We start from the raw sequence: 25,265 nt of genomic DNA on the forward strand, positions 1-25,265 counted from the left end.
TAGTAGTCGTAGTAGTAGTAGCAGTAGTCCTAGTAGTAATTGTAGTCGTTGTAGTATGTGTTCTTATTGTAGTAGTTGTAGTAGTGGTAGTCGTAGTAGTTGCAGTAGTAGTAGTAGTTGTAGTGGTGGTTGTAGTAGTTGTAGTAGTAGCAACAGTAGTGTCTGTAGTAATAGTAGTAATTGAGGTAGTTGTAGTAATAGTAGCTGTAGCTGTAGTAGTTGTTGTAGTAGTAGTTGAAGTTTCAGTAGTAACAGAAGTTGTGTTAGTAGTAGTAGATAGTAGTTGTAGTAGTTGTAAGTTTCAATAGTTGTATTAATAGTAGTAGTAGTAGTAGTAGTGATAGTAGTAGTTGCAGTAGTAGTAGTAGTTGTTATTACTGTCACACTTCTTTATAAAGTTTTGGCTTTATTCATGAACCTGTAAAAAATAAAAATAAAAAAAACATGCAGCTTGTTTTGAATTTTTCGCCAATCGAGTTTCAGCCTCATGTGATTTTGACAAAGTAATGAACAGTTTGTACAATTCCCTTTTCCCACCAAGATAATTAGATCCTGTTTAATATCTGATTAAAAATTAGAATCACCAGTTTAGTTTAACGACAAAAACAAGAATTTGATTGACAGAAATTAATGTTTAAATGATTAAATCTAAAACAAACTATTTGCAGTCAGTTCTGAAAACGTCCCTTCGCAGCCACTGTATTTCAAAGCTTTTCCTTCACTCACGGCTAAAAAAGTCCACAGCCGAGATGAGGGATTTGAAGAAAAAAAAATGCTGGTAGTTTGTAAAAATGTCCTTTAGCAGCCACCGTACTTCATTGCTTTTTCCCCGTATCGTATTTATAGTCCAGTGTACGAATTCTGTTTAACTCTGTTTGCTCTGAGTTCAGTTGCCGAGAAGTTCAGAATTGGACTCCAGCTGATTTCAATTCTTGGTTCATTCATTTGACCTAAAAATTGGAACGTAAATTGTCCTTTTGCAGCCGCCGTCCTCCATTTCTTCCGTGGTCTACAGCCTTTACAGTGCAGCTGGTTGGTTGGAGTGAAAATCTCACAATATTGAACTGGGAGTGACTGGAAACGTCCGTGTACCATTCGTACTTTTGAATTTCATTTAAAGGTTGTATAGAGGATTTTCCAAGGAACGAGAAATCCAGCGACTGTTTGTCCTTTTTCAAATGTTGCGCATGTGTGAAACCCCCCCCCTCCCCTACAGCTCCTACGTAGAAACGCCTCCTCCCTCCTCCTCCTTACGCCAGAAACAGGTTTGTTTACAGCCGGTGCTGCACATGACTTGTAAACAACTAACTACAGTGTTGGTTAGGCAAGACGGAGAAGTGAGGAGCGGGGGAGGGGGGGGCGCGGAGATTTCGTGCGCGGACAAGAAGTGAGAAGCAGGGAGAAGAACGGAGCGGGGAGTGAGGAGGGAGAGAGGAGAGGGAGAGGGGAGGAGAGAGGAGTGGTGCGTGGAGATTCCGTGAGGAGCAGGGAGAAGAGCGGAACGGGCAGAGAGGGGCGCAGAGATTCCGTGCGAATGAACTAGCTACTACTACAACACGCAGCAGCAAGCGGACTCTTTCTTTACCTTGAAAATTAAGTTTTCAGACATAGGATATCGCATTCGTGTCCTGAAAAACGTTTGTGGAGCTCTTGGAAATAAAGTACGTTTTCATAATAAGCAGAAGTTTCCTGTCCAGGAGTAATTTGTGGACCAGTGCGTCAGTCTTTAGACCCTGCGTCTGCTTCAGTCGCGCCATCGCTGGAATGAATCTTCAAGAATCACCTTAGTTTGGTTTCGCTGCTTTTCCCCTTGTCTTCTTCTTTCAGCGACCTCAAAAACGGACTTTGTTTTGGGGCGAACTGCTCCTGGATTCTTGTCGCCATTGTAAAAGCCGCTAAGAACTGTTGCGTTGGTGGAGTAAACAGCGTCTGTGCGTCTTGCGTCTGTGGACTGCGTGACAGTCGTACGTAAACCACGTAACGGCGGCGCAGGCAAGTCAGTTACACTAGAAACGTAGGGAGATTGATTGACAGCCTGTCAGCTCACAGATAACGAGGCAGTGTCGTTATCTATTGGCAAATGTTTAGCCCCACCACGTCCAGAGTTGATGAATTTTTATTCTCTTTTTTTTGGTCATCATAATTACAAGGCTACTGCACCTCTATAATCTATCATTGACAATTTGAAACAAAAAAAATCCTCCATACAACCTTTAAGAACGAAAAACTATGTGTCAGTCGCCCAGGTAGAATCCATGGCAAGTGAGAAATCCAAATAAACAAAAGTTTATTTGATCGAAGCTGCAACAACTGAAGAAGCAGCTTGGATGAGCAGCAAAACGTAATCAACCAAATACACCTTTTTTTTTTTTTTTTCGGTTAACAATTAGAATTTCTTTGTTGAAGTTTGTTATTTCATTTTCTGTTTTAGTGTCAAACAAAAAAAGATTTCGACCTCTATTTCCAATATTTGATTTAAAGTTTATTTCATGTAACACCAACCAAAATACAGTCATCGTCCCTATTTCAGTTTAGATATTTAATTCTCTAGTTTATTTGGCTCGGACGTTAGAATGCTGCGTGTTAATATATATAACATATTGTGCTGAATAAGTAATATTTGATTAACTAAATGCCTTTTACCATTGTACATGTATCTATACGTATCTGTAACTTTGTGCACTAATAAATGGATAATGGATTATGTTTTATAGGCATCTAACTGTTCTCTATCTAAGGCTCGCCAGGGCTCTTATTTTTACTAAATTTCTTATGACTGCTAAATTTAGTAGCTCTCTGGCATTTTCATTTTGTAAAAGTAGCTCACCGGAGGAAAAAGGTGGAGACCCCAGGTTATCCCTAGTTATCCGGGACAATCCCAGTTTTGCGCCCTGTGTCCCCTGTCCCAGCGGCTTTATAGAAAAAGAGTGATTTGAAATGTCCCAGGTGTCCCTATTCTTGACCAATTTGATTAAAACCAGGACTAAACTAAGATTAAACAGGACTAAAACAGAACTATCACAGTTTTTGACTAGTCTGATCCCCACCAACAGTAAAGAGGAGCATAAATTGTCATGTGTTTTGCCAAAAATACAGAAAACCGTATTTGTAAATGACCATAAAGTAAAGAAATGTAGTAACAGAGGTCCCTCCGATTATGATTGCACAATGTTACATGGTCTTTTCACAATTTTATTTAAACCAACCATCCCAACCTGAGTGTGTCCCAGTTTAGAATTTTGAAAATCTGGTCACACTAATTCAATGTCAAAGGAGAGTTTATCGCTGCTTCTTGTTTCTCGTCCTGGAGATCAACAATGACTTTCTAAGACGCAAAAGTGAACACGTCACTGTAAAAGAAGACAACATGTTTGTCCACAAAACTGCAGTGATTTTTCAGGTAAGTTCTTCTAGCAGCAGAACTTCAGGGGCAAATAAACTCGAGAGAATAAAATATCAAAATTAAAATAGACAGAGAGTTTTATGACTGGTGTAATTCGAAATAAACTTTAAATTAAATATTGGAAATAGAGGTCGAAATAAATGTTTTGTTTCACACTAAAATAGAAAAATTAAATAAACTGTTTTCCCATTTTATTGTTTTTCGTTCTTAACTGAAATCCAAAAGAACGAATGGTACATGGACCTGAAAAGTTGCCAGTTCAATCTCGCCAGCTACTAACACCGTTGCTGCGTCAATGACAGTTCACCAACAATGTCTAATTATGTTGTATTTGTGTGAATAAATACGGTTTTATCCATAAAATTGGTCATTTAGTTAAATCGCACCAATCCTAACTGTATCTTTTGACCAATTCTGAGATATCGGTTCATAACATGGACTTTCCCAGCCACTGCACTTTTGTTTCTTTTATTTGGCCATGGAAATTGTCAAATAAATTGTCCTTTTCCAGCCACCATACTTCTATCTTCTTCGTAAACTTGTTGGATGGAACAAGATCGGTTAGAATATGTAGTTATTTGACCAAAATAGCAGTAAAAATGAACCTTCAGAGCCACGGTCCCTGAATCGTTCTTGGTCCACACAGGTTTGACTCTTGTTTCATTCATTTGACCACAGAAATCATCAAATAAATTGTCCTTTTGTGGCTACCGTACTTGTGTCTTCTTCGTGAACTGGTCAGAATCTGTAGCCAACCAAGAGTTTGATTGGTTAGTCCACAACAATCCATCGCTACTCAGTTGGCGTATTTGTAAATTGGTCTTTCAGAGCCACTGTACTCGAGTCATTCTTGGTCCACGTCGATCTGTAGTCCAACCAAACCAACCAAAGTACATCGACTCTTGTTTAAAGTCAAATTGTCCTTTTGCGGCCGCCATATTGGACAGACCAGAACGATCCGTAACAGTTTCACGAAGCTAACAGTTGACGTTTTTGTTAATTGAACTTCCAGAGCCACCGTACTCCAGTCATTCTTGGTCCACGTCGATTTGTAGTCCAAACAAAGTACATCGACTTTTGCAGCTGCCATATTGGATAGACCTTTCAGAGCCACTGTACTTGAGTTATTCTTGGTACACGTCGATCTGTAGGCCAACAAAAGTCAAATCAACTGTCCTTTTTCAGCCACCGTACCAGTTAGAAAAGACCACACCAGTCCATCGCTACTGTTGACAAAGCTGACAGTTGGTATATTTGCAAATTGGACTTTCAGAGCCACCGTACTTGGACTACCGATTTGTAGTCCAACCAAAGTACAACGATTTTCTGTTTAAAGTCAAATAAATTGTCCTTTTTCAGCTACCATACCGGTTAGAAGAAGATCACACCGATTCTTCGCAGTTAACAGTTGGCGTTTTTGTAAATTAGACTTTCAGAGCCACAGTCAAACAAAAGTAGAAACCGACCCTTGCGTAGGGACTTCGGCAGCCACCGTACTTGCCCCAATCCCAGTACAGCTTAAACAAGAGCTTTACAGTCAAACAAAAAGAGAAACCAAGCCTTGTTTAGTTTTCTTTCGCTCATTTGACCAAAGAGGAACTATTCGCCGGTAGCTCCGTTTGTATCGTGTTTATCTTTTCTCCCAGAATCCTCTTGGAGGTCTCCCCTTGCGACAACATCAGCGGATTGTTGTCGTTGGAGTTTTGCTTGGAGGTGCTCGCCGACTCGATGAAGGCTTCCCGGCTTTGGGGTTTGATGAACTGGACGCTGAGTTTGGGCACGACCGCGGCGCCGCCCTGCTGGTGGTGGCCGGGTTTGCGGAGGCAGTGGGACAGGGTGGAGACGCAGCTCTTCTTGAAGTTTTCGTTCATGAAGGCGTACACGATGGGGTTGTTGAAGCTGTTGAAGAAGCCGATGGCCTGGACCACGGCCACGATCATGTTCACAGTCACGCCGTCGTATTTGTTCTCCAGGTCGTCTGAGAGAAAGAAGAAGAAAAAATATAAACAATTAAAGGACCACATTACGCTATTTTCTGATCTGTGTTATATATGGAGTAAGAAAGTTTTCAGAAATATTTGTGTGCATAGGATCGAAATCTGTGCATATTTGTCTGTAGCTGAGCATAAAATAAATATTCGTAAACTCTCGAATGAGTCCAGTCGTACATAAAATGTGTTTTGTGTATTTTATCCATCAGAATACGAATTGAAAAGTTACAACGTCAAGAATTAAAATCACGAAATGAAAATGTACGATTACGCTTTCTTCAGTACGAATACGAATTCACAGATGCGACTCGACTGTCAAAAATACGACATCAATTCACAGGCAGAAGAAACATCGATCGAGATGCTGGACTTTTGCTCCGCATACAGACTGAACCAGGACTGAACCAGGACTGAACCAGGACTGAAACCAGGAGTTAACCAGGACTAAAACAGGGAGAGAGTTTACAAATATTTATTTTATGCTCAACTACAGCCAAATATGCATGGATTTCTACCTGCACACGAATATTTCTGAAAACTTTCTTACTCCATAGTTCTAATGTTGTTTCCTCGTCACAAACAGACCTAGAGTTGTGTTTTGTTTCATTCACACATGTTTAACACAAACCTGCATATTTAGGCTCAGTTCTTCTCTCAAACTGAAAACTTTGTTCTACCTTGTGATGTCGTGTGGTAATACAGGAAGTGCTCCACTATGTTTTTAAACTCCATACCAGGCATGTATTAAAATAACTGGAGGCTGTTGCTGCTTGTAGTTGTCTCCAGTTGACATAGTGACACTCACTGGTACTTGGCTGACAGGACACCTACAACTTTCAAAAATGTCAGATTTTGTGGTGATTTTTTCCTATTTTTAGATCATAAACTTTTTCTCAGCTCAAAATCCTTCAGTTGTCTTTAAAAAAGCTTTATAAACGTAAGCTCCGCTCCGCTCTGTTCTAGCTCCTCTCGCTCTGATTGGTCAAAGCGATCCCTGCACATGCTCGTGTGAGAAAAGAGCTCTACTGTGCATGTTCATGTTCAGGTCTGTTTTTGAGGAGGTAACAACATTATAACACGACTAAAAGCTCATAAGAGTCAATTTTGTGTAATATAGGACCTTTAAATACTACAAATAAAAGCACTATTTAAAGGTGTGCTGAGTAACTTTTCTGATGGAGGGTTTGTCACGTAGCCAGGCTGGAGTCACCTAGTGCCTCCATTTAATTTAATTTCTCTCCAGCGACTAAGTCAGGAATCAGAATACAATAGACGGTTCACAAAAACCCCGGAAGTGCGAGTTCGGGCACCAGCCAATCAGCGAAGAGCCAAACATTCTGTGTTGGCAACGATTCCCGAGATCGAGGATTTAAAACTGGAACAATGAGAATGTTTGTTGAATTTTATCAAGGGGAAAGTCGTTATTGTCCTTCTTCCTACGGGATTTGGGAAAAGCTTAATATATCAGTTAGCCCTGTTAGCGGCGCTTTACATACGTCACGACTAAATATCAAGGATTGGTTAAATGATAAAAAGTACCCGCCTACCGTCGAGCGAACGACTCCTAATGCTGCGAGGTCAGACGGTTTCCATGAAGTGAAACCGGCTGATGAATCAGGCATCTGTCACCCGCTTGTTCCTTTGGATACGTCAGTGCTCTGCCTGGAATGTTCCACAGTGTGACATTACTTTACATTTACTCAATTCCAGGTGGTTTTAAAGCTCAAAAATACCTTTAAAAAACACTTATTCTGACTGTGAGCGGCGTCGCCTCTCCACAGATCTGACCTGTAACTTGGCATGGTTTGGTTTTCCGTGAAGATAGAAAGGATTAATGCCACACTGTGAGAACATCGCTAAGGAAAAGGAAAAGAAAAGAAGCGTTCGACGGACCCTCCGACAGAGAAGTTCCACAGTGCGGCTTTACTTGAGCCGACACTGACGTTGTTTACTGTCGTTCCGAGCGTTTTGAATTGATTTGTACAATAATACGGCGTTTGCATATGCGGGACGTGTCTCTGTACAACTGCGAGGACTCGAAGCAGTGGGCGACTTGTGAGTTTTGATTGTCAACAGAAGCGACGGCGGCGCAAAAAGATCTGTTTGGATGAATCAGCGAGGGTCAGGAAAACAACACTGTACCTGGAAGAAAATACATGCGCTGAAAGAGAGATGAAGATGTGCAGGAGAAACAGATAGAGGGAGGGAGAAGTGGAGGAGACAGATGGATAATTGGAGGGAGAGAGAGAGGGAGAGTCGCTCGGGCTGATGGATGATAGAGAGAGAGATGGACGGAGAGATTGAATGAGAGTGCGGCTGATTTAGAGTTAGAATAGAAAATAAAAGAGAGACTGAGTTATATAGATTGGACAGACGGACAGAAAGAGAGGGAGAGAGAAAGAGAGACTTGGATGGATGAATGAAGAGGTAGAGAGAGAGAAATTGAATGAGAGTATGAGTGATAGTAAGAATAGAAAAGAAAAGAGAGAGAGGGAGTTATATAGACTGGAAAGATGGACAGAAAGAGAGGGAGAGAGAAAGAGAGACTTGGATGGATAGATGAAGAGGTAGAGACAGAGGGATGGACAATTTGATGGAGCGAAAAAGAGAGGCAAGTACTTGGATAGTTAGAGGAGAAAAGAGAGAGAGGGAGATCGCTCGGGTTGATGGATGATAGAGAGAGAGATGGACGGAGAGATTGAATGAGAGTGCGACTGATTTAGAGTTAGAATAGAAAATAAAAGAGAGACTGAGTTATATAGATTGGACAGACGGACAGAAAGAGAGGGAGAGAGAAAGAAAGACTTGGATGGATGAATGAAGAGGTAGAGAGAGAGATTGATGGAGAGAAGAAGAGGCAGGTGCTTGGCAAGAGAGATGGAAAGATGTGAGTTTGAACTTACTGTAGGGAGAAGAGAGAAAAGAGAGAGAGAGGGGGAGAGAGATATACAGTATAGAGAGAGAGAGACTCTTGGAAGGATGGATGAAGAGAGAGAGGCAGAGAGATGGACTGACTGATGGAGAAGAAGAGACAATTGCTTGAAAGAGATGGAAAGATTTGAGCTTGAACTTACTGTAGGAAAGAGAAATAGAGAGAGAGAGAAATACAGTATAGAGAGAGACTTGGAAGAGGTAGAGAGAGAAAGAGACTTGGAGGGATGGGTGAAGAGGTAGAGAGAGAGAGATGGACAGATTGATGGGGAGAAGAAGAGACAGTTGCTTGAAATATGGAAAGATATGACTGTAGGAAAGAGAAAGAGAGAGAAATAGAGAGAGCGAAAGAGAGAGAGATGAATGGATTTGATGGAGAGAAGAAGAGGCAGGTGCTTGGCAAGAGAGATGGAAAGATGTGAGTTTGAACTTACTGTAGGGAGAAGAGAGAGAGAGATAGATTCAGTAGAGAGAGAGAGACTTGGATGGATGGAGAGGTGTATATATAAAGAGAGAGAGATGGACAGACTGACGGAGAGAAGAAGAGACACTTGCTTGGCTAGAAAGATGGAAAGATATGAGTTTGAACTTACTGTAGGAAGAAGAGTGAAAGAGAGAGGGACAGATAGATAGAGAGAGGGAGAGAGAAAACCTGGATAGATGGAAAAGTATATATAGAGAGAAAGATAGACCCTTTGATGGAGAGAAAAACAGGCAGATACTTGGATAGAGAGAAAGATGTGAGTTTGAACTTGCGTGAGGAAGAGGAGAGACAGAGACTTGGATGGATGGAGAGATAGAAGTGTGAATTTGAGCTTACAGTAGAGAAGAGAGACAGAGAGAGAGAGAGAGTTGAAGGATGAAGAGTATAGAGAGAAAAAGAGAGGCAGGTACTTGGATAGTTTGAAATGAAAAGAGAGAGAGGGAGTTATATAGACTGGACAGATGGACAGAAAGAGAAAGAGAGAAAAGAGACTTGGATGGATGGAGGAAGAGAGAGAGAGAGAGAGAGATGGACAGATTGATGGAGAGAAGACACAATTGCTTGAAAGAGATGGAAATATGTGAGTTTGAACTTACTGTAGGAAGAAGAGTGAAAGAGAGGGGGACCGATAGAGAAAGGGAGAGAGAACTTGGGATGGAAAGGTATAGAGAGAGAAAGATGGACAGCTTGATGGAGAAAAAAAAGAGAGGAAGGTGTGTGGATAGTTAGAATAGAAAAAAAAGAGGGAGTTATATAGATTGGACAAAAAGAGACAAAAGAGAGAGACTTGGATGGATGGATGAAGAGGTAGAGAGAGAGAGAGACGGACAGATTGATGGAGAGAAGAGGAAGGCAGTTGCTTGAAAGAGATGGAGAGATGTGAGTTTAAACATTACTGTAGGAAAAAGAGAGAGAGAGAGATACAGTGCAGAGAGAGAGAGAGACTTGGATGGATGGATGAAGAGGTAGAGAGACATCGAGAGAGAGAGACAGAGGGAGAGATGCGCAGATTTATGGAGAGAAGAGACAGATGCTTGAAAGAAATGGAAAGATTTTAGTTACTGTAGGAAAAAGAGAGAGAGATAGATGGATGGATAGATAGAGAGAGAGAGAGAGAGACTTGGATGGTTGGATGAAGAGGTAAAGAGAGAGAGAGAGAGGGGATGGACAGATTGATGGAGAGAAGAAGAGGCAGGTGCTCGGATAGAGAGATTGCCGTTTGAACTTTCTGAGATAGATAGAATAAATGGATGAATAGACGGGTGAAGAGGTATAGAGACAAAAAGATGGAGAGAATGGAGAGAAGAAGCAGCATGTGCTTAAAGGTTGTATGGAGGATTTTTTTTGTTTCAAATTGTCAATGATAGATTATAGATGCAGTCGCCTTGTAATTATGATGACCAAAAAAAGAGAATAAAAATTCATCAACTCTGGACGTGGTGGGGCTAAACATTTGCCAATAGATAACGACACTGCCTCGTTATCTGTGAGCTGACAGGCTGTCAATCAAACTCCCTACGTTTCTAGCGTAACTGACTTGCCTGCGCCGCCGGTACGTGGTTTACGTACGACTGTCACGCAGTCCACAGACGCAAGACGCACAGACGCTGTTTACTCCACCAACGCAACAGTTCTTAGCGGCTTTTTTGACCTATATCTTCCTCGCAGTTCGCACAAAGTTTGTTGCAATGGCGACAAGAATCCAGGAGCAGTTACCGCAAAAGAAAGTCCGTTTTTGAGGTCGCTGAAAGAAGAAGACAAGGGGAAAAGCAGCGAAGCCAAACTAAGGTGATTCTTGGAGATTCATTCCAGCGATGGCGCGAACTGAAGCAGACGCAGGGTCTAAAGACTGACGCACTGGTCCACAAATTACTCCTGGACAGGAAACTTCTGCTTATTATGAAAACGTACTTTATTTCCAAGAGCTACACAAACGTTTTTCAGGACACAAATGCGATATCCTATGTCTGAAAACGTAATTTTCAAGGCAAAGAAAGAGTCCGCTTGCTGCTGCGTGTTGTAGCTAGTTCATTCGCACGGAATCTCCGCACACCCTTCTCTGCACCCCTTTCCTGCTCCTCTCCCCGCTGCCCGATCCGCTCTTCCCCCTGCTCTTCACTTCTTCTCCTTGCACGAAATGTCCGCGCACCCGCTCCCCCCCTCCTCACTTCTCCGTCTTGCCTAACCAACACTGTAGTTAGTTGTTTACAAGTCATGCGGCTGTAAACAAACCTGTTTCTGGCGTAAGGAGGAGGAGGGAGGAGGCGTTTCTACGTAGGAGCTGTGGGGGAGGGGGGGTGGTTTCACGCATGCGCAACATTTGAAAAAGGACAAACAGTCGCTGGATTTCTCGTTCCTTGGAAAATCCTCTATACAACCTTTAAATAGAGAGATGGAAAAATGTGAATTTGAACTTACTGTAGAAAGAAGAGAGAGAAAGAGGGATAGATACATGGATAGATAACTTGGATGGATGGATAGAGATGGAAAGAAGTGAGTTTGAGAGAGTTTGCGGAGGAGGAAAGACGACAGACGCGTGGGTGGACAGATGCGCAGAAAGAGTTTGAACTTCGCTGTAACGGGAGCGATAGATCGAGAGACGGAGAGATGGAGAGACGAGAGAAAGAGCTTGAGCTGAAGAGTGTGAATGGACGAGGGCGAGGAAAGAGTGACCTAGACTGGAGAGATAGACGGAGTGAGAGACGGAAAGAAATGGATCTAGTTGAAGAAAGAGAGAGAGAAAGAACGATAGATGAATAGAAAGAGATCGTTACTTGGATGAATGGATAGATAAAAAAAACGACAGATAGAGAGAGAGATAAATAACTTAGGATAGATGATAGAGATGAACATGGAGGATGGATAGAGAGATGAGAGGAAGATAGAAGTAACAGAAAGGGATAGAAAGAGAAATAGAGACAGTTGAAGAATGTGAAAGGACGAGTGTAAGGAAGACATAAACCGGACAGATCGTTTGGGAGATGGAAAAAGAGAGAGAGATAGCCTGAATGGATGGATAGAGAGGGAGAGATAGAGAGAGATAGACAGATGTGAGAATGTGTGAGTTTGAGATAAATAGATGGATAAAAAACAGACAAACACTTGGACAGAGAGAGATACAGAACATACGGACGTACTGTAGGAAGAGAAAGATGGACAGATGGATATAAAAAAAAGGGACACAGATACTCGACATTTACTTTGAAAGAGAGAGAAAGAGAGAGAGAGATGAATAGATGCATGTATACAGAGACAGATCTAAAGAGAGTAATCTGAACTCACTGTAGACTCGCTACAGATGGATAAAAAGAAAGATAGAAAGAAAGAGACAGATATTTTGGAAGGTGGAAGAATAGAGAGAGAGAGAGATAGTAAATAGTAGAAAGATAAATAGATAGAGAGAGAGAGAGAGAGAGATAGAGAGACAAAGAGAGAAAAATTGATAGATAGAGAAAGAGAGGGAGATGAATAGATGCATGTATAGAGAGAGAGATGTAGAGAGAGTAATCTGAACCTACTGTAGGGAGCGAGAGAGAGAAAGAAAGACAGAATGACAAAAACATAGTTTCTTTGATAGAGAGAGAGAGAGAAAAGAGAGAGAGAAAAGTGAGAGAGAAAAGAGAGAGAGAGAGAAGTCTGAACCTACTGTAGGGAGGGAGAAATGGATAAAAAGAAAAATAGAAATAAAGAGACATAGGTATTTTGGTAGGTGTAGGAATAGATAGAGAGAGAGAGAGAAAGTGTAGAAAGATAAGTAGATAGATAGATTGATAGAGAAATAGAGAGACAAAGAGAAAATTTGATGGAGAAAGAGAGAGAGATGGATAGATAGAAAGAAAGAGACAGTTACTTTGATAGGTGGATGGATAGACAGACAGACAGACAAAGAGATAGAGAGATGAATAGATGAATGAATAGAGACAGATCTAGAGAGAACCTACTATAGGGAGGGAGAGATGGATAGATAAAAAGGAGGAAAGAGACAGACACTTTCTTTGATAGGTGGATGGATAGATAGATAGAGAGACAGATAGAGAGAGATAGACAGAGAGAGAGCTAGATAGAGATAGAGAGAGATAGAGAAAGATAGATTGAAAAAAACATAGACAGTTACTTTGACAGGTGAATAGATAGAGAGATAGACAGACAAATAAAGAGAGAGAGAGATGAATAGATGCGTGTATACAGAGACAGAGAGAAAGAGAGTAATCTGAACTCACTGCAAGGAGCGAGAGATGGATAAAAAGAAAGAAACATAGACAGTTACTTTGACACACAGATAAACAGACACAGATAGAGAGAGAGAGTGAATAAATGCAAGAGAAAGAGAGTATTCTGAACTTACTGTAGGGAGGGAATAGATAGAAAGAGATATAGAGAGTTAATTTGATAAGTGAATAGATAGACATTAATAGATACATGTATAGAGAGAGATCTGAACTTACTGTAGGGAGGGAGATGGATGGATGGATAGAGAGAGAGATAGATGGATGGATAGATGGATGGACTTGAACTTACTGTATTCAAAGAGCATGTGCACGGTGTGGAAAGGAGCCCAGCACACAGTGAACAGAAGGACGATAGTGATCATCATTTTAACGGCTCTCTTCTTCTTCCTGTCAAAAGAAAACACACATTCAAGATAACTCACGATAACTCAAACTAACTCAAGATAACTCAAACTAACTCACGATAACTCAAACTAACTCACGATAACTCAAATTAACTCACGATAACTCAAATTAACTCACGATAACTCAAATTAACTCACGATAACTCAAATTAACTCACGATACCTCAAACTAACTCACGATAACTCGAATTAACTCACGATAACTCAAACTAACTCACGATAACTCAAATTAACTCACGATAACTCAAACTAACTCAAGATAACTCAAATTAACTCACGATAACTCAAACTAAAACTCAAGATAACTCAAACTAACTCAAGATAACTCACGATAACTCAAACTAACTCAAGATAACTCAAACTAACTCAAGATAACTCAAACTAACTCACGATAACTCAAACTAACTCACGATAACTCGAATTAACTCACGATAACTCAAACTAACTCAAGATAACTCAAATTAACTCACGATAACTCAAACTAACTCAAGATAACTCAAACTAACTCACGATAACTCAAACTAACTCAAGATAACTCAAACTAACTCAAGATAACTCAAACTAACTCACGATAACTCAAACTAACTCAAGATAACTCAAACTAACTCAAGATAACTCAAACTAACTCAAGATAACTCAAACTAACTCACGATAACTCAAACTAACTCAAGATAACTCAAATTAACTCAAGATAACTCAAACTAACTCAAGATAACTCAAACTAACTCAAGATAACTCAAACTAACTCACGATAACTCAAATTAACTCAAGATAACTCAAATTAACTCAAGATAACTCAAACTAACTCAAGATAACTCAAATTAACTCAAGATAACTCAAATTAACTCACGATAACTCAAATTAACTCAAGATAACTCAAATTAACTCAAGATAACTCAAACTAACTCAAGATAACTCAAACTAACTCAAGATAACTCAAACTAACTCAAGATAACTCAAATTAACTCAAATAACTCAACTCAAATTAACTCAAGATAACTCAAATAACTCAAATAACTCAAGATTAACTCAAGATAACTCAAATTAACTCACGATAACTCAAATTAACTCAAGATAACTCAAATTAACTCAAGATAACTCAAACTAACTCAATACTCAAACTAACTCAAGATAACTCAAACTAAACTCAAGATAACTCAAATTAACTCAAGATAACTCAAGATAACTCAAATTAACTCAAGATAACTCAAATTAACTCAAGATAACTCAAACTAACTCAAATAACTCAAATAACTCAAACTCTCAAATAACTCAAATTAACTCAAGATAACTCAAACTCAAATAACTCAAGATAACTCAAATTAACTCAAGATAACTCAAATTAACTCAAGATAACTCACTCAAATTAACTCAAGATAACTCAAATAACTCAAGATAACTCAAATTAACTCAAGATAACTCAAATTAACTCAAGATAACTCAAATTAACTCAAGATAACTCAAATTAACTCAAGATAAACTCAAATTAACTCAAGATAACTCAAAAATAACTCAAATAACTCAAATTAACTCAAGATAACTCAAACTCAAACTAACTCAAGATAACTCAAATAACTCAAATAACTCAAGATAACTCAAATTAACTCAAGATAACTCAAGATAACTCAAATCAAATTAACTCACGATAACTCAAATTAACTCAAGATAACTCAAACTAACTCAAGATAACTCAAACTAACTCAAGATAACTCAAACTAACTCAAGATAACTCAAACTAACTCAAGATAACTCAAATTAACTCACGATAACTCAAATTAACTCACGATAACTCAAATAACTCAAGATAACTCAAACTAACTCAAGATAACTCAAATTAACTCAAGATAACTCAAATTAACTCAACTCACGATAACTCAAATTAACTCAAGATAACTCAAACTCAACTCAAATAACTCAAGATAACTCAAACTAACTCACGATAACTCAAACTAACTCACGATAACTCAAATTAACTCACGATAACTCAAATCTAACTCACGATAACTCAAACTAACTCAAGATAACTCAAATTAACTCACGATAACTCAAATTAACTCAAGATAACTCAAATAACTCAACTCAAGATAACTCAAACTAACTCACGATAACTCAACTCAAATCAACTAACTCAAGATAACTCAAACTAACTAACTCACGATAACTCAAATTAACTCAAGATAACTCAAACTAACTCAAGATACCTCAAACTAACTCACGATAACTCAAATTAACTCACGATAACTCAAACTAACTCACGATAACTCAAACTAACTCAAGATAACTCAAATTAACTCACGATAACTCAAACTAACTCACGATAACTCAAACTAACTCAAGATAACTCAAATTAACTCAAGATAACTCAAACTAACTCAAGATAACTCAAATTAACTCACGATAACTCAAATTAACTCAAGATAACTCAAATAACTCAAAACTAACTCAAGATAACTCAACTCAAATAACTAAACTCACGATAACTCAAATTAACTCAAGATAACTCAAACTAACTCACGATACCTCAAACTAACTCAAGATAACTCAAATTAACTCACGATAACTCAAATTAACTCACGATAACTCAAATTAACTCAAGATAACTCAAATTAACTCAAACTCAATAACTCAACTCAAGATAACTCAAATTAACTCACGATAACTCAAATTAACTCACGATAACTCAAACTAACTCACGATACCTCAAACTAACTCAAGATAACTCAAATTAACTCACGATAACTCAAATTAACTCAAGATAACTCAAACTAACTCAAGATAACTCAAACTAACTCATGATAACTCAAACTAACTCAAGCTAAGGCTCCTGGATTTTTCATTTATTTGTTTATTTATTTATTTATTTTTGCGGGAATTTGCGTCCACACAAGTGGACAAGTGGATAAATATTCACGTCCAGACGACAACAGAGCAGTGAGTGAAAATGATGTAATACATACACCACACCTGTATGTGGCGCTGTTAACAATGATAATAATATTTAATAATTCATATCTCATCACCATTTTTTTTTACTTTAAGGTAATTTATCCTATTTTCGATGTATCCCAGAAATATCGCCACTACAAAACATAAGTTTTCATTTTTAGACATATGATTTGGATGAGAATTGTGAGAATAACTTGGTCTCAAAATCCAACAGTTTAATAGTTTAACCCGTGCATAATCTTTGTTATTGATCCATGTGTGTAATTTGCTCAGAGTGTGTTGTTGCAGTGTGTCTCGGTTGCTCGGCGACGGGAGCGGCTCTGTAGGCTACACCTGTCACATTTCTGGCAACGGTCTTGTGTTCTGCGGAGGCCCCTGCCGATGACGGGGTCGCGACGTCATTGTTTTCCGAAAGCTGCGGTTTGCTTGTCCACATGACAATGCATCGCCAGCATTCTCACATTTCTGCACTCTGGAACCCGTTCTCAAAAAACACAATTTTTGCCCACCCAAAACGCCGGCTCTGTGTGCAGTATTTTCCGCACTATTAGTCGCTCTGGATTATAAGACACACTGTCAGTAAAAGGGCTATTTTCGTACTTTTTCACAAATAAACTGCACCGGACTTTAAAGGAAACACAACAGTGTGATGGGTCAGTGGGACTTTGTTTGGTGCGTTCACGGTGACTCTGGGCTTTGTTCAGTTGTGGCTCATCATCCGCCCGCTACACATTTGCACCCAAGGTTTTGTCCAATTTTCAAAGCTGCACTCACCCGCCATCTGCCGATTGATTTTAGATTTTAGAACAATCATACAGCAAACAAACTAATTTATAGTCATTAAATGGTCTATTTTTGAACTTTTTTCACAAATAAACCGCACTGGACTTTAAATGAAACCCAACAGTGTGATGGGTGAGTGGTTTTGTTTGTTTGTTCGTTCACGGTGACTCTGGGCTTTGTTCAGTTGTGGCGTGTAGGGAGGTGCTGTCTGGGACCAACGGATTGTCGGCGTGTTCGCAGTGACTCAGTTGTTCAGTCGTGTCTAGAAGTGACACGTTGCGCTCGCTTTTTTCGGTTCGTTCCTCCGTTCTGTTCCTCGTCGGCGTGGAGTGATGAGTGTGTCTGTGGGTGTTTCTCGCTGTGCGGTCTCTGTCTGCTCCGTGTGTGTTTGTGTGTTCTGTGGGTGGTGCGGCTTTGTAGTTTACTGAAGTCGTGCTGGGACACTCGAGTGGATTCGTGTATCGGGCGCTCTGGATTGTGGGACGCGCAGTCGTTTTTTGATAGGGTTGGCAGCTTAAAAGCGCGACTAATAGCCCGGAAAATACGGTACAAACTTACTAACTCACATTAACTCAAGATAAGATAAGGTAAGTTAATAAATAAATGCAAAATATGTTTAATGCCATACTGTGGAACATTCTAGGTAAACAGTAAAGTCTCTCGTGGTCACAGAGGAAAGGTACACGGTGCATCTTTAAAACAGAAAAATCCTGTTGTTGTAAAGTGTTTCCAAAGTGTGAGCTGTGTTTCTTTTAAAACCATTTCTGTCAGCAGCTTTGCACCGCTAAAAGTCTATGATCTCTACTTTTTTATGTATTTATTAATTTTTTTCTGAATCAATATGAACTATCCTTTAAACGCCTGGTAGCTTTTCTTCAGGTCACAAAGTAAAAATCGATATAACTCTGGTGCAGTTTTTCAGTAGAGGAGCTGGGTTCAAAACACGACTCCGGGTTTGTTTTTGAGGAGGTAACGCGCCTTAAAGTCCATTTTACTTCATATAAAACCCTGAGAACGAACCAATCAGATTAACATTTGAATAAAACACAGAATAATACAAAAAACATTATGTAATCACTCTGCTTTTATGGAAATGTACGCTCTCCTGTACAGTTCTCAGAAATTGCATGCGTTATGATTTCAGCTCGACCTTTAAAGAATTTCTGAGAATGCAAAGTTAAAGAAGAGTGGGCAGGTTATGATGAATATGAGTTTCTATATGAAACTGTAATTATGTTTGGTCCAATCTTAACGTCTTCTAAAGTAGGACAGAAAGTTACTGAATGTCTAATCTTCACTTTTTATTTGTACTTGTACTTGTATTTTACTTTACGGCGAATACATCACATTTTTAGATGGCCATGTTACCTTTTATTGTTTTGAAAATGCTGTATTCACTGAAAATAATGTATTAACATGTTTTATAACTATTACTTTGGTTTTTGGTGCTCTGAATCTGCCCTCACTTCACTCATTTTCAGTGCATAAACAGAAGTTTCCAACCTGTAGCTCTGGAGCAAACTGTTAGTCAGGCTGGCGCCACCTAGTGCCTCCGCTCAATTTCATTTCTCTCCAGTGACTAGGTCAGGAATCAGAATACACTAGACGGTTCGCAAAACCATGTCAAGTGACATAGTCTAATAATTACAGGCTAAGGCCTCCGAGGAGGGGGGTCAAACTTTATTTTCAGACTTCCAGAGGCTTCAGCCTGACCGTTTTACTGTTGTTTTACTTCTGTTTGGAAAAAAACATGTACTGGTACATTTAACCCTCACACTCTCCTCGTTGTCACATTGACCCGAAGACATTTTTTTTCCCTTCCCGCTCTCTTGGGGCGGGTCAGTCAAACCCAAAAATTTATTTTCAAATAAATTCTCGCCAGGCGAGAAAATACATTTTTGGGTCTGACTGACTTGCCCCAAAAAAACAAAAACAAAAAAAACGGATCGATGTGACCCCGAGCAGAGCGTGAGGGTAACAAATATATGTCTGTGTAAATATCTCAAGTTACAACATGGATGCCTATATTTGTACTTTTTTTTTTCTTTTAAAAATTAGTGGCTTATATTCAGGTGCGCCCAGTGGTCCAGAAATTACATTCATGAATCTTATATTTAATATAGAACTGACTCCAAACTCACTCCTATAACTGCCAGCCTCAGTGAGCTTCATTTGCCTAGAGCTGGACGTTATCACACCCCCTCAGTCCACGTCTTTATTCAGTCTATGGTCTACATTCAGTCTTTTCCATTCTTCTTACCCTGATATCTTGTTGATCTCCCTCAGGTTCATGGTGTTGAGGACGGAGGAGTCGCCGACGCGTTTGTGGATCCAGAGCTCGATCCCGATTCTCGTGTAAAGGAACAGCATCGTGAGCAGAGGCAGGAGGAACAGCGCCACCATGATGAACGTGGTGTACGCCTGCCGGTGCGTCAGCGAGCGCCAACTCTCCTGACAGCACACGTGGTAATGATCGTACAGGAAATCATACTTCACCTAAAACACACAGAACAGGTTTAATGACTATTTAAAGGTGCATTGTGTGTGTTTATATGATGATGGTCTGAAGAGAAGACGCAAAAGTGGCGTCGCATCTCCACTTTTTATTCCGCGTTTAGACGAGTGTTTTCGGGAGGAAATCTGTGTGCATACGGTGACGGAAAGTGTGTGAAATTCAACTGTGTATGCACGCCATCCGACATGTTTGTTTCTGTGTACTGTATGTATGTGATTGGCAGAGCGTATTCAACTTTTCCACTCTGGAGGGTGGTTTCATATTTTTGAGTTTTAAAGTTTTTTTTTTTAAGTTTTTGAGTTTTTAAATATTTTGCCGTTTTTACCCAAAAGCGTTTTTGTGTAAACAGACAAACTTTGATGTGTCTCTATCTGCAGGTTGAGGCTCTGGAGACACAGTTGTGTTTGTAATATATTTTTTAGACCAATAAGAGTGCAGCCTACATAAAGAACCTTTAAATAATGTTTGAAATCGCATGTACAGGGTTCCCACTCTTTTTCACAGACAAAATTTCACAACTTTTCCATGACTTTTTCATGATCTAAAGTGAATTTTCCATGACTTTACGGCACCTACATGTGTAGAATTGATCAGACTTTTAGGGCTAAAAATCTTAACTCTTTCCACTCACCTTATGGTTTGGTTTTATAGTTTTTTAACATTCAAAATCCTGTCAGTGCATTTATTGTCGTCTCTTTTAAACAAAAGGCGCAAACATTTGGAAATAATCATAACAGCCTCATGAGAACTTAACAGAACGCTGTAGTTGCCAGAAAGAGATACTAAATCATTGAATCTTTCATTAAATTCCAGGACTTTTCCAGGCTTGAAAAATTACATTTTCAATTTCCATGACTTTTCTAGGATTTCCATGACCGTGGGAACCCTGCATGCAAGAAAAACTAATAACAATTTTGTATCAGCTAAATGTTCTGTAGATTTATTTGTATTTATTAGCACGCTGTTTCTCATTTTTTCTAGTCAAAATAAACATTGCTCTAAATATATTCTTTTTCTAGTCCCAGTTTATGCAGTATTGATCACTTCCCTGGACTTTAAACCACAGGGACACTCCCGCTCCACATCGATCCGTGTATTCAAATGTTTACAGCCTTTTCTCTCATCTGTACTGTTACTCTATCAGAATATGTATTTAACGGACCAAAAAATCTATAGAAATTATAATAAACGAAAATGTCCACTCACCTCCAGCTGCTGCACGAACAACATGGGCGACCCCACGATCACAGAGACGATCCACACCAGGCCTGCAGGGGGCAGAGTGCACAACATCAGTACAGCACATTTACAGTATATGTAAAGGTTGCGCTCACATTACATCATATTTTAGACTCCCTGTAGTTTAACACCGAGCTGGAGGACAGGCCACACTTCTGAGGTGTTTAATTTATCTGACTAAAGTCTCTGTAATTCTTAGGCCTTACTGTTGTCACGATACTAAAACTTCAACTACTAAGGAACAGGCTCAATTAGGGATGGGCAGGATTAGTCGATTAATTGATAATTGATCATTAAGAATTTCATCGATTACGTTCATTTTAATCGACAGACTGAATGTAGGTTGCTGTGTGCGTAGCGTAGAGCGACCAAACAGGTCTGTACATGTGTCTCTGCACTCAGAAGGAGCGAGCAAACACAAACATTCGGTCAGTCTGCAACGTACTGAAGTGCAAATGCGAACGATGTGCAACGATGACTTGTACAAGAAAATCCACGCTTTCCGTTCCGGTCGGGACAAGTGTGAGTCCATGTGCACAGTGTATAAAGCAGAACATATGTTTCAGTGTCCAGTGGGAAAAAGTTTTACCAGGTGAGAGTCGCTCAATGTCGATGACGAGTCCCCACCTCCCTCCCCCCGTACGCTGTCCTGGTTTTGACAAACACAAATCTGGTCACACTAACCTGTATTCACCTGAGTCATGTCTTTTAATCCAACAGAAACTGACCACATCAGCGACACAAGAGCTGTAGTTTTATCTTCGTTGAGTTTATGAAAATTAGCGATGCAGTTTTAAGTTTTGTTTCTGTGAGAGTTTCACAAATCTGCATTAAACACATTATAATGTCAAACGGGCTGATGTGGCTCTAGAGTCGTTATGGTTTATATGTCGTAAAGTTGAATTTATTTATGCAGATTAGTAGTGCAGATAGTAATAATAATGATGATCATTTTAATATAAAAACGTTAATGATTCATCGATAATCGATTGTTAATTCTTCCGACGATCGATTAAGAAAATTTCATCGAATGCCCATCCCTAGGCTCAATACTGATACTGATACCAATACTACAATTATAATTTTTTTAAAAATGCAACCCTGCCAGGTCTATCCACATGAAACTAAAAAGCTACATTCCCTCTCAGTGATCAAAAAAAAGGTGTTAAAGGTGCACTGTGTTGGCCTGATTCATCAGCCGGTTTCACTTCGTAGAAACCGTCTGACCTCGCAGTGTTAGAATTCGTAGGTGGGTACAGTTTATCATTTAAACAATCGCTGCTATTTAGTCGTGACGTATGTAATGCACCAGATCCCGTTAGAAGAGGGACAATAACGTCTTTCCCCTTGATAAAATTCACTTGGAGAATTGTCTCATCACGCTTTACATCTGTGGGCTGAGGAGGAGAAGGAGGAAGAAGATAAACTGAGTGTGAGGCTGTTCTACCTCAGCCCACATCCCATATCGCTCACAAATCCAAAGAGACGTGGATGAAAGTCCAAAGCCAGGACTGGTGGAGCCGGATCATGGGGATCACGTCAGAATGGCGACACAACGAGCATGCCCAACTTATTTTTAAGAAGAATAAACGTTTACTAGCCTGATTCATCAGCCGGTTTCACTTTGTGGAAACTGTCTGACCTCACAGTGTTAGGATTCGTTCGCTCGACAGTAGGTGGGTACATTTTTTATTTAACCAATCACTGCTATTTGGTCCTGACGTATGTAATGCACCACTAACGGGGTTAACTGGTATATTAAGCTTTTCCCAAATCCCGTAGTACGAAGGACAATAACGTCTTTCCCTTTGATGAAATTCACCAAACATTCTCTTTGTTCCGGTTTTAAATCCTCGAGCTCAGGAATTGTTGCCAACACAGAATATACGGCTCTTCGCTGATTGCCTGGTGTCCGAACTCGTACTTCCGGGTTTTTGCGAACCGTCTAGTGCAGGTATGTCCAAACTATGGCCTGTGGGCCAAATGCGGCCCTCAGACAAATTTTTCTTGGCCATCAGGCTTCCAGGAGAATTGGCCCAAATTACCTTGCAAATGACCTTTTTACTGCAAGTTTTTTGAAAATCAACCTGGATAAAGCTCATATTGAATATTTAGTGTTTGGTTTTAAGGATCTTAATGTGAATAAAGACCGATGACTCATTCTAACGTGTTAAACATGCACATAGTTCAATTATTCACTGTACTGAGCACCAGTCTACGGTCCTCGATCGGCCCTTTGCTTTGTCTGTGTTTAGAAATGTGGCTCTTGATGAAAAAAGTTTGGACACCCCTGGTTTAGTTTATTCTGATTCCTGATCTAGTCGCTGGAGAGAAATGAAATTGAGCAGAGGCACACGGTGGCGCCAGCCTGACTATCACTGTGTAACTTTTTGGTTGGAACATTCTGCCTGGAATGTTCCACAGTGTGACATTAAACAGCTCTACTTTACATTTATTCAATTATAAGTGGTTTTACAGCTCAAAAATACCAAGAAAAACAGGTATTCTGATTATTTTGGTCAATACTGAAATCACAATTATTTGAAAGATTATTTTTTTTGTTACACAATGCATTTATTCAGCATTTCTCGCTTTCTCTCAAAACAAACAACAACACTTTATTATTGATAATTTACGCAAAACTTTCAAATTGAAAATAAATACAGGCAACAAATATGAACCTTAGAGCAGTTTTGCGATGTATAAAACATAAAATTACATAAAATACACTTTGAACATGAAATAAGGCAAAGAAAAAAAAAAAATTATCCAAAATAAACTATATATCCAGCTGTTCTACAATCTCTATATCTAAAAAATAAAATAAATATACTTCATTATATAAAAAATATCCAGAAATAAACTTTGCTAAGCTTCGTTTCAACTAGATCACATGAGTTTGGAGATCGTTTGACACGCAAATCGAAATCACAATCAAAATTCGCTTAATTGCAGACTTATTTTAAATATTAAAACACACAGGGGCAGCTAAGATTGAATATATTAATAACTACGACAAAAAATAGTGAACAGAATGAGTGATATAAACAAAAACAAACAAAATGCCATGTCTTTTTGTCCATGTCCATGTTGTTCACTTTGACAGTCATGATAATATTTTAATGTATCACTTCTTGAGATTAAATTTGTACCATCGTTGCGTCTTGCTCCTACAATTAAATAAATGCGAGATATATTTGTTTAATGTCATACCGTAACATCACCATGGAGACAAGCAGGAGACACAACCCTCCACCGGAAAAGATGTACAGTGCACCTTTTACGTTGAATATTTCTTTCAAAAACACTGAATCTTCCGTTGATTTATCCAGGCCGGTGTCTATTTCTATCTTTGTCTGAAAATAAAACATGGTCTAATTCAACAATATGCATTCAGTCTATTTGCAGAACGAAGCGAGACGTATTGGGGCTAATGCTAACAGCTCGCGCTATAACCCCCGCGCAATTAGCGTCACGTCGTCGTTAAATACACGTCCATCAAACCGGAGTGGATTTCAAGCGTGAGCCCCCAGCTGTGAGCGAGACGTGGGGCCTATAGAACATATACGGGGACGAGGGGAGAAAATTACACGCACTTCGAAGCGGAAAACCTCCCCGGAAATGTATAGACTTAAAAAGCGTCCGCGATTACTGCAGGGAGAGCGTTACCAACAAAGTGCGCTCGTTCCAAAGACCTAATTTTCAAGAAGTTACGAGTTTAAAAGGATTAACGGAGAATGTTGTGTTATTTTTCTGATCGAAGTTACGTTTCCTCGTCGCAAACAAACCCGGAGTTGTGAATGCAAAGTAGGAAGAAACTGAGGCACTCAAAAAGTACAAAATAATAAGAGACCGGTCCCTACACTGAAGAGCAGCAAAAGGACAATTCTGCACCTTTTTGTATATCCAAGTAGCATCCTGCATCCCAAAACCCGGAGTTGTGTTTTGTTTCTTTGTTTCATTCACACGTTTAACACACAAACCCTGCAAATTTAGACTGAGTTCTTGTCCCAAATATGAAAAATGACACAATTTTTTTACTTAAATCAATTTAATAAACCAGGAAAAACAGAAACCATGAGCTCCTTTAGCGTCAGAAGCTCGGGAGGTTTAACCAGCGTGAGGATCCATGAGATCTCCCACAATCCACTGCACAGATCAAACCCAACAGATTCGAAACTTAAACTTAAATTAAAACTTCATGACATCACTAGGTGGAATAGAACATTTGGAGATGGAGACAAGTCTGTCTAGTCACTAGACACACTATTATTACCTCCGCCAAGGAGGTTATGTTTTGCCGGCGTTTGTTTGTCTGTTTGTCTGTTTGTTTGTTTGTT

General features: G+C 39.5%; 1 protein-coding gene across 1 annotated transcript in view; it reads right to left on the reverse strand.

Annotated features, from left to right (window-relative positions):
- Window positions 1-4,983: 4,983 nt before the first annotated feature.
- Window positions 4,984-25,265, reverse strand: part of qrfprb (pyroglutamylated RFamide peptide receptor b) — a 58,834-nt gene continuing 38,552 nt past the window's right edge. The window contains exons 3-6 of the mRNA XM_055150406.1: window positions 20,893-20,954; window positions 19,432-19,667; window positions 13,328-13,425; window positions 4,984-5,381 (exon numbers count right to left, since the gene is read on the reverse strand). Of these exons, the coding sequence (XP_055006381.1) occupies window positions 4,984-5,381; window positions 13,328-13,425; window positions 19,432-19,667; window positions 20,893-20,954 (794 nt within the window). The remainder of the gene's footprint in view (window positions 5,382-13,327; window positions 13,426-19,431; window positions 19,668-20,892; window positions 20,955-25,265) is intronic.

The sequence above is a fragment of the Boleophthalmus pectinirostris genome, unplaced genomic scaffold, assembly GCF_026225935.1.
Source record: "Boleophthalmus pectinirostris isolate CB_2022bp ecotype Guang Dong unplaced genomic scaffold, ASM2622593v1 HiC_scaffold_14, whole genome shotgun sequence".
NCBI lineage: Eukaryota > Metazoa > Chordata > Actinopteri > Gobiiformes > Gobiidae > Boleophthalmus > Boleophthalmus pectinirostris.